Below are 14,140 nucleotides of genomic sequence, written 5' to 3'. Positions count from 1 at the left end.
TATGCAACAGGACATTCTTCTCAACCTGTGTGACACAGGCAATGTGTAGTTCTTCAAGTGAAGAATCAACAGCACTTATTTTGTTCTGTTTAATAGAACTAAAGCACCCCGGTTTGATGCTCTTGTTTCTATTTTGCTAATTATTTTGACCTCATTTCCCAAAGAAAAATGATATGATTAGTACATATTACTGAGTTCACAGTAAACAGTTTGCTTGAAAGGAATGATTGTTTAATTTTTTTCATAGAAAAATAAAAACAGAGTGTTCATTTGCAATACTACATAGCAAAATTAGATGACAAACTGGCATTGAATCTTTGTACATGGGTTGCCGGAATTAGGTGTCAGAAAAGAGACACCTATTCAACCGCAAAAAATAACTAACTGTGAGGATTGCCAATAAGTCCATGAGAAAAAGCTGAATTTTTCACCTATCCATATTATCACATCAGCGGAAAAGTGTCTAATTATTATGAAGAGAAAAGAACCTTTAGATATGAAGTAATCTTAGCTTTTCATTTGACAGCCAAATGTATTTTGGAATTTGTAGTCTTGGTTCCACTACATGCCACAGATAATACCACACCAACCAATAGCTGCAGTATTATCTGATATGTATGGCAATGACACCGACAACAGCCCATGCCTGAAAATTGAGATCTGTTGTTAATGCCAGTTCTTGTTTACACGTGTTATACCTTCAAAAAAGCATAAGACTAGTTTTTACTCAAAAATTCAATGAGGTGGGAAAAAATTATTTCAAGGAGAACTCAAAGTCTAAATTCAGACTTTTTAAATTCAATGAGATAAAATAAATACATTTGAATTGGAGACATCAAATCACCACTAAAAGTATATTTAATAATCGCATGTTTAGGTAAAAAAATAATATGCAAATGAGCAACTCGTGCAGAAAGATTTTTTAATGGAAAAAATACAAAGGATTTCCCAGAAATTATCATGAAATGCATTCATACTTTTTTGGAGGTGCGGATGTTTTACATAATTAGCAATCATCTGCATGTCATCATCAGGACAATGAATTATGCATTCGGATGGGGCCTACTATATAGGGATATTTGTCAGTATAATTAACTGTAGAAAGTCTGTAGGGCTAAAAGAAGATGCAGTGCAAGCACTTAATGCAAGGGCCGTCATGGCTGCTGGTGTACCAATTAAGTGTCCGATATTGGCAAAATGGTATGTAAAAACGTAAGAGAAATGTGGATCAGCTCAAGAGAAATATATTGTGAGCAAGCACTGCGCATGCAAGTTGCAAAGAAGCTATATTGCTTACTGGTGTGAAGTAACTATAAAAAAATAGAGCAAGGTGTATCACATCTGTTATTTGTGGGTTGCTCAGTGTTGAGATTTCCAGGACAACCTCAGATGCATATAATATGCTAGGAGAAGGCTTAACATAGAAAGGTGAGTTACATGTGGAAATTCGTATGACATATTGTTATATATGTTAAAACTGTTGTCCAGCTATAGAGCCCCGCAGTCAAGGAACAAGATGTGGGACAAATAACTATGTAAAAACATTGGACAAGTGACTGGGCTCAACAAAAATGAGCCCGATCAGGAGCACAAATATGTTGAGCACGACATAGACATGGCAACATCCAGCATGTTTGCACGAAATAAGACTAATTTTAAAAATAAAGACTGCAAGATCTAAAGGGATCCAGATTGCAAGATGTTACCAGTGAATAGGTGCAATTGATATTTTTTAGAAATTTCTAAAGAAGCAGATTTTATTGTATGAAAACAGATGACAGACTAAAAAACATAAGTAAATCATGCCCTTGTTTGTTGGAAAAACCAACATACATGAGTATACCTTCTTGAATTTTAATTGCATACAAACGGGGTAAATTAGTGACAACAACTTTAACCTAGCAGGGTAATGAAATAATATCATATCATCTCATTTATACCAATAAACACTTGTCACGATACATGACAGGGAGCTACGCAGTCCAGTCTAGGAGAAACCTCCTTACAGGAAAGTAGTAAAGATACTAATATTAATGTCGGTGGAATACTACCAACTGATCCAGGTTGCGCTCTTCCTTGAGTAAAAAATACTCCACAATTCATTAATCACCATGTATTTTTTTTATTTTAAATGCAAAGTATGAATAAGATGCCTCCATTTATTTAATTAAGTCACAGCCCAATATACTTCAAATAGGACTCTTCTTCAGAGGTAATTTATATCGGCAAACACAAATTACTGTAATGCAGTTACCTGGTTATCATCACCTGCTCCTAAACATTATATGATAGCTACACTTTGAAAACATTGTTCTGTACCTCACTAAACTCCATTCAATATCTTGCTGGTGTTGCCGTTATTACACAAACATAACACACGCATGGTTTGAGCTTCATCTTTTTGAGATTTGTCATTATGTCAAAGCGGCACTCCCTTCCTCTTTCCCATCCCACCCAAGTCCGTTGTCTATTTCTATAATAGATGTATTCATAACGCACCACACAGCAGTGGTATAGGGAAGAACCTTTGAGTTTATAAGAATTTAAGAACATACATATCAAACAAGAGGACTGAGAGTGGTCAATAAATTAAAAGTAATATATTCAAGAATTGAAGGTAGAGTGTGCTCTTGGAGACAATTCATATACAAGAACAAAAGAAACATGGAAAGAAAATCTGAAAAAGATTCTGATAATACATTCTTTTTTTTTTTTTTACTGCGAGATGATGAGGCAATTATCTCTCATGCAAAAATCCAGATATCTGCTGGCAACTGAGTTTTTGTATCTGTTCAGATGGCACTTATTTCTTTAGCATTTAGTTTTGCAAAATTCCAATTTAAACTTTGTTCAATACATTTATCGTGCCCATGTCTTAACTGCTACAAAATGGAATCAGCCTTGACAGGGTCACACACACCTCACATCACCATAAAATAACACTGTTCTTAAGCAAACACTCTACTTTCAATTCAACAAATATTAGGGAATGCTGAATTTCAATCTCCCAAACAAGTAAACACTTGCCTCACATCTCATGAATAAAAACACATAGCAAGATAAGGATCTCTCTCCACATTTACCACCTTGAGAACAAAAATACAATAGATATCCTTGCGAAAACCTGCCTGGCTCCATGCTTGAAATTGTCATACTATAGAGTATCCTAGACCCAAAGGTTCAGGACTATTAAGATTCAAAATGGCTCTTTCTTAGATTCTTTTGCGCTCCACACCACATTAGCATTTAGAGCCCGATTACGAGTTTGATGGTCCGACCACCCTATTAGCAATTTTGGTGATCGGCTGCCATTACACCTCCACAACTGACAGGGAACCATGTTCCCTGGTGGTCCCGCTGCAGTCTGGGGGCTGCAATATGCTTGGAGGTGCCCTGAGGCACCGCCAAGCATATTACGACTTTCCTCACCGCCAGCAGTGTCATGGAGGTTCTTCATCCATGTAACTGCTGGCAGTGAGGAAAGAAAGGTGGCCCTAGAGGGCCCTCTCTTTTCCCCTTTTTCATATGAGAGCATGCAGGGGGGCACATGTTGCGCCCCCCTGTAGTTTTGCACCCATAGTTCCTGCACGGGAAGAATGCACAACATGGTGTATTTCTTACCATGCAGGAATGTGCACTGGCGGTCTTGCGGTGGTGCTTTATAACCCTTTAACCGCGGCATAAAATCCGCCGTGGTGCGTGCGATTCTGTGCGGCCAACGGACGTGCGCAGCACTACGGAGGTAGTGCTCGTGACGGCCGTTGGCCCGCGAACGGGTTAAGGCTCACAAAAAGCCTCTAAACAGCACCCTTGTGGGACTACTATGCCACCTGCCTGACAGATCACAAAATTACTTGTAATCTGGCGGGCAGCCAGCAGCGACTCTCGGACGTGCGGAGCACGGGAGTGGCATGCTGCCTCCTCCCGCACTGCCAAAAGTTGGAATCAGGCACTTAATGGCTAACCAGAGAATATTCAAAGCAATTTATTTCGATTTTTCCTAAAGGGGTTGAATGAATTGGTTGTACAGGCAAACACCTCTGTTGATATCAAAGTGTGTTATTTCACAGGTGTACCTAAATACAGCAATGAGTTTTGTTCTTTCTGAGAATTAACTCATTGGTGTACTGAAAGTCTTGCATTTTGGAACATGGCAAGTTCACTAGTTAAACTTCTCATGGAGACACACAACAGGGCCTATTCCCAAATGCATTTACTCTTGTAGTATTCTTTTAGGTACTCTGACATGCCTTTGTGAATTGACACCAAAACATCTAAAATGGGAAGAAAAAGGAAATATTAAGTGAACATTGATATGTAATTAATACAACTAAAAAGATAATTCCCTCTTTGCACTTTTGATTACACGGAGTTTGACATTTTGGGGCTGATTCAGAAAAGGATGTAAGAGTTTGTTAAAGAGTATTTTTGCAGTAACTCTTTACCGTACTCATAAATGCTTTTGTGAATTTGCCACAACATATTTAAATAAACAAAATAACACTTCAGATTATTTGCAAAAACACTGTATTATACAGTTCATCGTAAAAGCCTTACCTGACGGATATCCTTCATCCAAGTTGATATATTTTTAAAAGAATCTGGGTTTGTGATGTCATAGACTAGAATAAATCCTTGTGCTCCACGAAAATAGCTTACACTCAGCGTGTGAAATCGTTCTTGTCCTGCAGTGTCCCTGTAATCATAAAACCAGTACTTTATTAAAAATTGCATTTATTACTTCTAAATAAAATGTACATTCACTTATAAATCTAGTTAACTTGGGTATCTTTCCACCGTAGTTCCTTGTGTAGAGATCGTGACATGATTTACCCTCTTAACTTTTTTTGAAATCCCAGTGTTGACCATTGCCTTGCATTTGCCAAGTAACAGCCTCTTGATTACTGCTCGGGGAAGGACACAGACTAAAACTACATGACTCTCGCTGCCCAGTCTACTGTTTTAGGTCAAAGCCTGCCTGACAGCACAGTGGTCTAGTTGCTAAAGACTTACTGGGTACATGCCTATACTGGACCAGGAAACCAACGCTGCCCGTTGGCTTTTTTTCTCACTCTTCTTTTCTTACTTCCTATTTGATGGTTTTATTTGTATTAGGCAGTCCATCTAGTCTTTGTCCCATCTGTGGAGCACAGCCTGTTTACTATCTCTCTGACTGGCTCCTTGTATTACTTCACAAGGGTCTGATTTTCAGGAACTGTGTTTTTCTTTTTTGTTTAAACGCACTATCAGAGTGCATGCTCTTCACAGGTTCTCAATGTTTTCCCGCATCTCCCGGCACATTTCTTTTCAAAACATTATGAAAATTTAATTTTCCACAATTTTGTACTTTGAGTCGCTTTTGTGTGCGCTTTTACTTTTATGCAGCTTTACCCTTCGAGCAGCTCTGCAATGCGCTTTAATTCCATGTTGCAGTCTCTCTTGTTCCTTTGCTACCACCCCCCTTAACATTGCTCCACCTCCATTTGCTTCTCTCCCAGAGCCCTCCGTGTTGCTGCCCCCTACCCGCATCCTCCATGTTCCTTACCCTTGTGCACCTTTGTGTTGCTTCCCCCTGCTCTTCATGTGGTTTTTGCCCTGCCCTTCCCATTTCTCTGAATTAACAGTTTAACAGCTCATCACCAAAAATGGCATCCAGTCAAAACTTCCGGAGGTCTGCATGATTTTTATGGTAAGATTCTGCTCAGCAGCACTTTGAGAAATTACTCAAAAGTAATTTCTGTAGTGAGCCTATCTGAAAAAAATATATTGAGCTTGATTCATAAAAAATATTTCGCGTATGTAAAGATCACTGTTATAAATTGGGTCTCTAGTTGGCAGAGGTATACACCCTGTCCATGTAGGGACCACAAGCCCAGTCCAGGTAAGTCACAACACAATCCCAATTTACCCTGTCCTCACCCCCTGGTAGCTTGGCTCAGAGCAGGCAGGATCAACTTAGAAGGCAATGTGTGTAAATTTGTGCATTAACTCCTACAACAACGAAGTAAATCACCACAAAAAGACTCCACAACAGTTTAGAAAAATAAAGAATATGCATCGGAATGAAACAAGGCTATACCGATCAAAATCCATCAAGTAGAAGTCGAGTTATTGAATGTTGAAGAAAAAAATGCAACAAAGCGCTTAGAAGCAGGTAGAGCTAAAAAATCACTTTGGGTCGAGAGGGAACAGTGCACATCCTAAGTTCAGACTGACCGTGATGGAGCATGGGCTGGCTACAAGGACCCACTTGGGCAAACTGAACACAGTATCTTGGATCCTGGGGCGCAGTCTGTGTGGCGAGGCTTTACGTCATCTGGCGTCGGTTCATATCATTCGGCTATCGGAGAGCTATCAGCTGTGCGGCAAGGCTTTGCGGGGCTTCACACTGCTTGGTGCCTGATTTGGCAGAAACTCAGCTGCAGAACCCACTTCTAAGGCCCAGAACTTGGAATAGGCACCTCAGGCAAGGGTAGGACTCACAGGAGGCAGAGACTGGCAGCCCTGCAAAACTGCAAGAAGTCTTTTGTGTCCCTGAGACTTCAGAAACGGTAGACAAGCTAACAAACCCTTGGAGAACACTTTGGAGGGAAAGCAGAGTCCAGCTCTCCTTCCAGCAGAGTTAAGAGAGCAGCAGGGCAGGGCAACATGCAGAAAAACAGTTCAGTTAAGTCCTCTACACAGCACCACAGTTCTTCTGACAGAGATTCAGTTTAGGTCCAGAAGTGTCTGATTTGATGAGGCCAGAGACGCAGTGCTTGTACTCAAATGGGCCTTTAATGTGAGGGAAATTTCAAAGAGTAGTTGTGAAGTGCACCAGCATCCCTTTTAATCCCAGCCCTCAATCCAGACTACCAGCGGGGGCTTATCAGTCCTTTGTATGAGGTCAGGCCACTAACCTTTGAAGGGTAAGGGTGACACCCTTCCTCCCATCTGCCGAGGAAGACCCATCGGAATGCAAATACATTCAGATTGGTGCTAAATCACACCCAGCCCTTTCCTGTGTCTGTCTAGAAGGAATGCAAAAAGGGATCGGTCAACTAGCCCAGACGTGTATTAGAGACATGCTGTAAGGAACACAGAGCAGTGCGAGCAGAGAATTATCCACTTTCTAAAAGTGGCATTTCTAAAATATTCATGTGAAATCTGATCTTACCAGCAAAGAAGATTTATCATAGGAAACATGAAAAAACGGCTCCTTTCTGATCAGCAATTGAAGCCTTAAGATATTTTAAGGAATTCCCAATTCTAGCTTATGAGAGGAGTAGGCCTCAAAGCAGTGAAAAACTAATTACTTAAATAGCGACCTGTCCTTTGGGTTACAGTGGCATTCCTTTAGGGTGACATATGTAATAAAAGGGGAGTTTAAGACTTGGCAAGTAGTTTTTAGCGTAAGTCGGAGTGGCAGTAACCTGCACACACACAGCTGCTGCAGTAGCAGGCTTGAGACATGGTTAAGGGACTACACATGTGGATGGCACAAGCAGTGCTGCAGGCCCACTGGTAGCATTTAAATGTACAGGCCCTGGGCACATGTAGTGCACTTTACGAGGGACTTCTAAGAAAATGAAATATGCCAACTGGGTATGAGCTGATCTCACCATGTTCAGGGGAGAGAGTATAAGCTCCTTAGCACTGATTCACAATGGTAAAGTGTGCAGTCCTAAATCCAGAAAAAAAAGAGTACAGAAAAATGGAAGGAGGTGGGCAACAAGCTGGGGGAAGACCACCCTAAGGCTGTCATGTCTAACATGTGTTCCCCCAGCTGAAAGTGGGGAGAGCTACCAACCCCTTAAAAACCCTCTTCCCTAAGGTGGAAGAATTGGGAAAGGGTGGGTGGCCTTTTCTACGCGGCCACTACTTCGGATTGCCTTTACTTCCCATCGTTAGTGCGCAGAAACCATTACTTCACATGGTTTTACTGCGCATGACCGTTACTTCGCAGGATATCCACATCATTGTGTTTATTTAGGCGCTTCCGTTTCTAAAAAAAAGTAGTACGACTCTGAAGATGCAGGAAGCTGGAGCAGTGGAAGGTGATCCACGAGGAGAGAGAGGTAAGTGAAACTGTGTGTATGGTTGTGTAGGTGTAGTGTAAAGTAGTGTATTTGGGTGTAGTGTATTGTATGGGGTCGTGAATGGTAGCATTTGGGAGTAGGGAACGGACTGGGGGTAGGTTCAGGGTTGTGCTGGGGGGAGTGTTTTAGGGTTTAGGGTAGTGTTGTGGGGTTAGTGTAGTGTAGGGTAGTGTTTTAGGGTTTAGTGTAGTGTCGGGGGTTGTGATGGGTAGTGAATGAGTGTAGGGACAGGAGTAGGGGAATGTGTATTTTCGCGCAGGAGTAGTGATTTAGGGTTTAGGGTAGTGTAGTGGTGCTTCAGTAGTGTAGGCTAGTGTAGTGTTTTAGTGTATTGATAGTGTTTTAGAGGTGTAAGGTAGTATAACACGTTATTCCGCATACCATTTTTATTACTTGGTAAGTTTTTACTTCGCATACATTAACACTTTCATTGTAATGGTATGCGAAGTAAAAACTTGCGTAGTAACGGTTATTGCTAAGTAATAACCACATAGTAATAGCATGCAAAGTAATGGCATGCAAAATAACGTCTCTTATATTCTCGGGAAAGACCTTAAGCATTGGCATGGTCATTCCCCGGGCGATACTCCACCGTAAAGTCCATTCCCTGTAGGGAGATGGACCACCTCAAGAGTTTATGATTTTCACCCCTCATCTGCATAAGCCATCTGAGGGGCCAGTAGTCTGCCTAAACCCAGAAGTGAGTCCCAAACAGGTATTGTCTCAGCTTCTTCCGTGCCCATACCACAGCAAAAGCTTCCCTTTCAATGGCACTCCACCTCTGTTCCTGTGGAAGTAACCTCCTTCTAAGTCAGGCAATGGGTTGCTCTAGGCCCTTCTCATTCAGCTGTGGTAAGACTGCCCCTATTCCATAATCTGAAGTATCTGTCTGCGCACATGGGTTCCTTGAGAGAATCGAAGGCTTTCTGACAAGCCTCTGTCCGGATCACCTAGGCTGCTTTTTAGAAGTCAGCTCAGTTAGGGGGGCAACAATGGTGCTGTATCCCTTAAGAAATCATCAGTAATAGCCAGTAAGGTCTAGGAAGGCTCTCGCTTATGTTTTGGCCTTAGGTGGGTCCTAGGCCATGAGGGTTTCAACCTTGGCCTGGAGGGCCTGCACCTTGCCCCCACCGTCTAGGTGTCCCAAATACACCACGGACCTCTGCCCAGCCTGGAACTTACTTGCCTTGATAGTCAGGCGTGCCTGTTGCAGGGCCTAAGGCACCTTCTGGAGATGATACATGTGTTCCTCCCAAATGGAACTGTACACAGCGATGTCGTTTAAGTAGGCGGAGCAGAACGCCTTCTTGCCAGCCAGGACCCTGTTGATCAACCATTGGAAGGTACCAGGGGCATTCTTCAATTTAAAGGTCATCACCCGAATTTGGTAGTGTTCCTCTGCGATTGAGAAGGCGGATCTCTCTTTTGCCCCCTCAGTCAAGGTGATCTGCCAGTACTCTGATGACAAATTGAAGGTACTGAGGAATTTGGCAGCACCAAACCGGTCAATGAGCTTGTCCTTGGGGAACCCCACACGGGTAAAGACCTCCATCAGAGCTCGGGCCACCGTGTGTGGAGTCACTGTTCTCAGAGGGATGGCCTCTTGGGTGTGGGAGGCATGGTCCACCAAGACCAGGATAAATTGGTTCCCCAGGGCTGTTTTGGCATGGATGCCCACCCTCTAAACATGGGGATGTTAATGATGGGAAGTGGGATCAGGGGAGCTTTGTGCTTTTGCCCTGATTTCCCATTGACCTGGCAGGTGGGACAGGACCTACCGAATGTATCGGAGGCTGTCATCAGCCAATAAAAGTGGGAGACAAGTATGGCAAAGACCTTGTCTTGCTCCAATAGTGCCAGGGGAATGTCATGAGCCAGTCGAATAGGGAGGCCCGGTAACACCGGAGGACAACCAGCACGCAGGCTGCCCCAGCACCAGGAAGCTTAGGCTCACTAAAAAGGAGACTGTTCTCCCAGTAGATAAGGTGAACCCCAGGGGCTTCACGTACTGCATGGTCTGAGGCCTGCTGCCTCAAGCCCTCAAGAATGGAGCACTCTCTCTGCAAAATTCTTCCCTGGTTGGCCCACCCTCAACTTGCCAGTCAGCAAGCTCAGGCAGGTCACTTTGGGGGTAGATGTCCTCCCCAGTTGGCTCAGGGGCCTCCTCCTTCGGTACCCTGTCAACCTCCACCGTGGGGACTTCAGGGACCAGTTTCCTGCACCCCTTACCCCTCCCCTTGGCAGTTGCCTGGGCCATTGTTCCAGGCTCCAGATGCTGTTGACTTCCTTCTAGGACAGCCATAGACCTTGTGGTCACATAGACCCACACAGGCAATCCCATCATTTCCAAGTGAGACCTGAGATCTACCTCCCTCCAGGCAGTATGCTTCAGGTCTTTACCTAACAGACAATCTACAGGCAAGGCTCACAGCTACTTTCATAAAACCTGATCACCCTCCCTTCCCCACTAAAAGGGAGCCAGAGCCACCAGTAGGTGGCTCTCATGATTGTCGGCGACTTTGTCTTGGCGGAATATGTTTGGTAGGACCTGTTCTGCTGACACCAGCTGACACTGGACAGTCGTCAAACTTGCTCCTGTGTCATGCAGAGCCTCCACCAGTTGCCCATTAATGGTGACCCACTGCCTATACTTGCAAGTATTGGAAGGTATGGGGCTTCTAGGCACCTTTTCTCTATCCCCTAGTGAAACTAGTGTCATCTCGGTCTGTCCCTCAAAACTGACTAGGTCTATCCCTCCCCAAAAGCTAAACTCACCAACCTTGGAGTCTACCCACCAGTGGAGGGCTCTACTCTCTTGGGAAATTTGGAGTAGCTCTTTATGTGCCCATATTTGTAGCATTCAGTACATTACGGTACAAACCTCCCTGTCTTCTGGTCAAAGAAACCCTTCTTTTTCTTTAGATCAGACTTGGACTGATAAGCCCTATCCTCCTAGGGATAATTTTGGGGGCGTTCTGAGAAATCCTTAGTTTTAGGCTTTTCTGTTGGGAACCCTGACCACCTTTGTGGGTGTCCCCGCCAGATACCTTTTTGGATAATCTAGTCCTGGCCCAGAGTTCTGCCTGCTCAGCAAGCTGCCTGGGGTCAGTCATCTTACTGTCAACTAGGTGGCACAATTCTGTAAAGCAAATACGGGGCATGTGCTCTCATGATCAAACTATAAAACCCAACATAATCATTTACTTTGCTGCCCCTCACCCAGCCATTCAGTACCTTACTGAAGTAATCAATAAAATTTACCCAGCTTCTGACTGCCCGTGAATCTTAACTGTATGTTTCAGGAGTCAGCACAAATTCGGCAAGTTAGATGGCTTTCATTGCAGTGTACTTGGTTTGGTCCCCAACCTCTAAAGTTAGAAGTGTGTCCCTCCCCAATGTATGCATGTGTTTCCACACAACCATCCCCAAGTGCTCCTCTGGAATCCAGTGTATCCTTAGCACAACTTCATAAGCAGAAAAGCACTTTTCAATGTCATCTCCCACCACCCAACAGGCCCCAAGTCCTTTGGTATACAAATCTGCTCTACATCAGGTCCTGTATGTGTGCTGCCATCATCACTGCTGGAGTCATACTGCCTGGGCTTGATCTCCAGCTCCTTTAGGCTCAGTTTGTGAGCCAACAAAAGTTGCTTTTCTGCTAAGGCTCTTTCAGCCTCAGCCTGTTTGGCATCCCTCTCAGCCTTTTTCTCCTTATCTTCTATTTTTAGCTTTGCCGTATGCAGCTTGAATTCCCTCTCCTTCTTCCTCTCCTTCAGATCCTCTAGAAATAGGCAAAAGGAGGATACACTGCTTCCTGCTCTCCCAGGAGGTTGAGTTCCAGGGATTTCCCCATCATCCAATGCAGGTAGCTCCTCAGAAGAGCCCGTCTCAGGCTCCTCCAGTGCATCATTTTCTTGGGAGCAGGACTCTGCCCAGGCCCGCAGGACCATTTGAACCACCACCTCCTTGGTGGCTCCTAGGGCAGGTACCTCCACCTCCTAGCAGAAGCTTTTCAACTGAGCCACTGTATACGTTTCCAGCTTGATCACCTTAAACTCCCTGGCTCCACGTGCAGACCCAGTCTCGACATGATGTCGAGAATGGATAAAAAATGCAAAGCAGGGAAAAAAAACAAAGAAAAATCAAAACAGTCTTAGATGTGGATGGGTAGTGTACATGTAGCTTTTGTATGGCACTGCACAAACACAAGTCCTACCCTCACAAATGTCATAAATTGTATCTCTAGTATGCAGAGGTATGGAGTCTGTCCAAGTAGGGACCACAATCCCAGTCAGGGCAAGTCACAACACAATTCCAAATGATCTTGTGCTCACCCCTGGTAGCTTTGCCCAGAGCAGGCAGGCTTAACTTAGAAGGCAATTAGTAAAGTATTTGTGTTAACTCACACTTGTTCATACACCACAAAAAGTCTCCACAACAGTTTAGAAAAATAGAGAATACTTATCTGAATAAACCAAGTCCAAAATGATCAATATCCATCAAATTTCGAGGTACTGAAGGCTGAAAGAACAAACGCAACAAAGTGCTTAGAAGCAAGTAGCGCTAAAAAAATAACCTCGGGTCAAAAGCGACCGGTGCAAATCCAAAGTTCAAGCCGACTGTAATGGAGCACAGGCCGGCTTCAGGGACTCACTTGGGCCCACTGAACACAGTACCTTGGATCCTGGGGTGCAGTCTGCACAGCAAGGCTTTCCGTCTTCTAGCTATCGGTTCTGAGAGCGGTCAGCTGTGCGGCGGGACTTTGCGCTGCTTGCTATTGGATTTGGCAGAATGTCAGCTACAGAACCCATGTCTGAGGGTCAGAACTTGGAGTGGGAACCTCAGGCGAGAGTTGGACTCACACGAGGCAAAGTCCAGCAGCCCAGCAAATCTGCAGATGGTCTTTTGTGTCCCTGAGACTTCAGAAACAGGTGGCAAGCTAACAAGCCCTGAGAGATTACTTTGGTGGGAAGGCACAGACCAGCTCTCCTTCCAGTAGAGTTAAGAGAGCAGCAGGCCGCAGAGAACAAGCAAAAATGCAGCCCTTCCAGAAATACGGTCCTGTTGAGTCCTCTGTGCTGCACCGCAGTTCTTCTGACAGAGATTCAGTGTAGGTCCAGAAGTGTCTGATTTGATGGGGCCAGACGAAGTACTTCCAACCAAATGGGCCTTTGATGTGAGGGAAACTTCAAAGAGTGGTTTGCAATCCCAGCCCTCACTCCAGACTACTAGTGGGGGGTTACCAGTCCTTTGTAAGGGGTCAGGACACTACCATTTGAAGGGTAAGGGAGAGCCTTTTCCTCCCATCTGCAAAGGAAGACCCATAGGAATGCAGATGAATGCAGATGGCTGCTAAATCACACCCTGTGTCTGGCTGTCTAGAAGGAAAGCACAAAGGGATTCGTCACCTAGTTCAGATATGTATTTGAGACAGGCTGTAAGGCACACAGAGCAGTAAGAGCAGAGAAATGTCCTCTTTCTAAAAGCGGTATTTCTAAAATAGTATTGTTAAATCCGACCTTACCAGTAACAAGGATTTATAATTGCCATTCCAAAGATAGGAAACATAAAATAGCTACTCCTTTCTGATCATGAATTTCAGCTTAAAGGTATTCTAAGAAACTCCAAATTCTAGATTATGAGAGGAGAAGGCCTCGAATCAGTGACAAACTAATTTAGATGTTTTTCACTACCAGGATATGTAAAACACATAAGTACATGTCCTGCCTTTTACTTACATAGCGTCCAGCCCTTTGTGTTACCAAGGGACTTTCTTGGGGTGATGTATGTGTAATAAAAGGGGAGTTTAAGACTTGGCAAGTAGTTTTAAGTGCCAGGTTGAAGTGCCAGTAACCTGCACACACACAGGCACTGCAGTAGCAGGCCTGAGACATGGTTAGGGGATTACTTATGTGTGTGGTACAATCAGTGCTTCAGGCCCCCTAGTAGCACTTAATTTACATGCCCTGGTCACATGTCGTTTATTTAAAAGAAGATATGTAGTGAACTTTACTAGTGACTTATAAGCACATTGAATATGCCAACTGGGTATCAGCTAATGT

General features: G+C 43.9%; 1 protein-coding gene across 1 annotated transcript in view; it reads right to left on the bottom strand.

The window, feature by feature from the left end:
* The window catches only part of LOC146831392 (ras-related protein Rab-10-like), a 129,672-nt gene that overhangs the window by 77,980 nt on the left and 37,552 nt on the right, over positions 1 to 14,140 (bottom strand). Inside the window, exon 3 of the mRNA XM_085605690.1 lies at positions 4,558 to 4,696. Within this exon, the coding sequence (XP_085461816.1) occupies positions 4,558 to 4,696 (139 nt within the window). The remainder of the gene's footprint in view (positions 1 to 4,557; positions 4,697 to 14,140) is intronic.

This window comes from Triturus cristatus, chromosome 5_1 (assembly GCF_964204655.1).
Source record: "Triturus cristatus chromosome 5_1, aTriCri1.1, whole genome shotgun sequence".
Lineage (NCBI taxonomy): Eukaryota > Metazoa > Chordata > Amphibia > Caudata > Salamandridae > Triturus > Triturus cristatus.
Note: the sequence above shows the minus strand (reverse complement) of the source record. Positions and strands in the feature narration are given on the sequence as shown.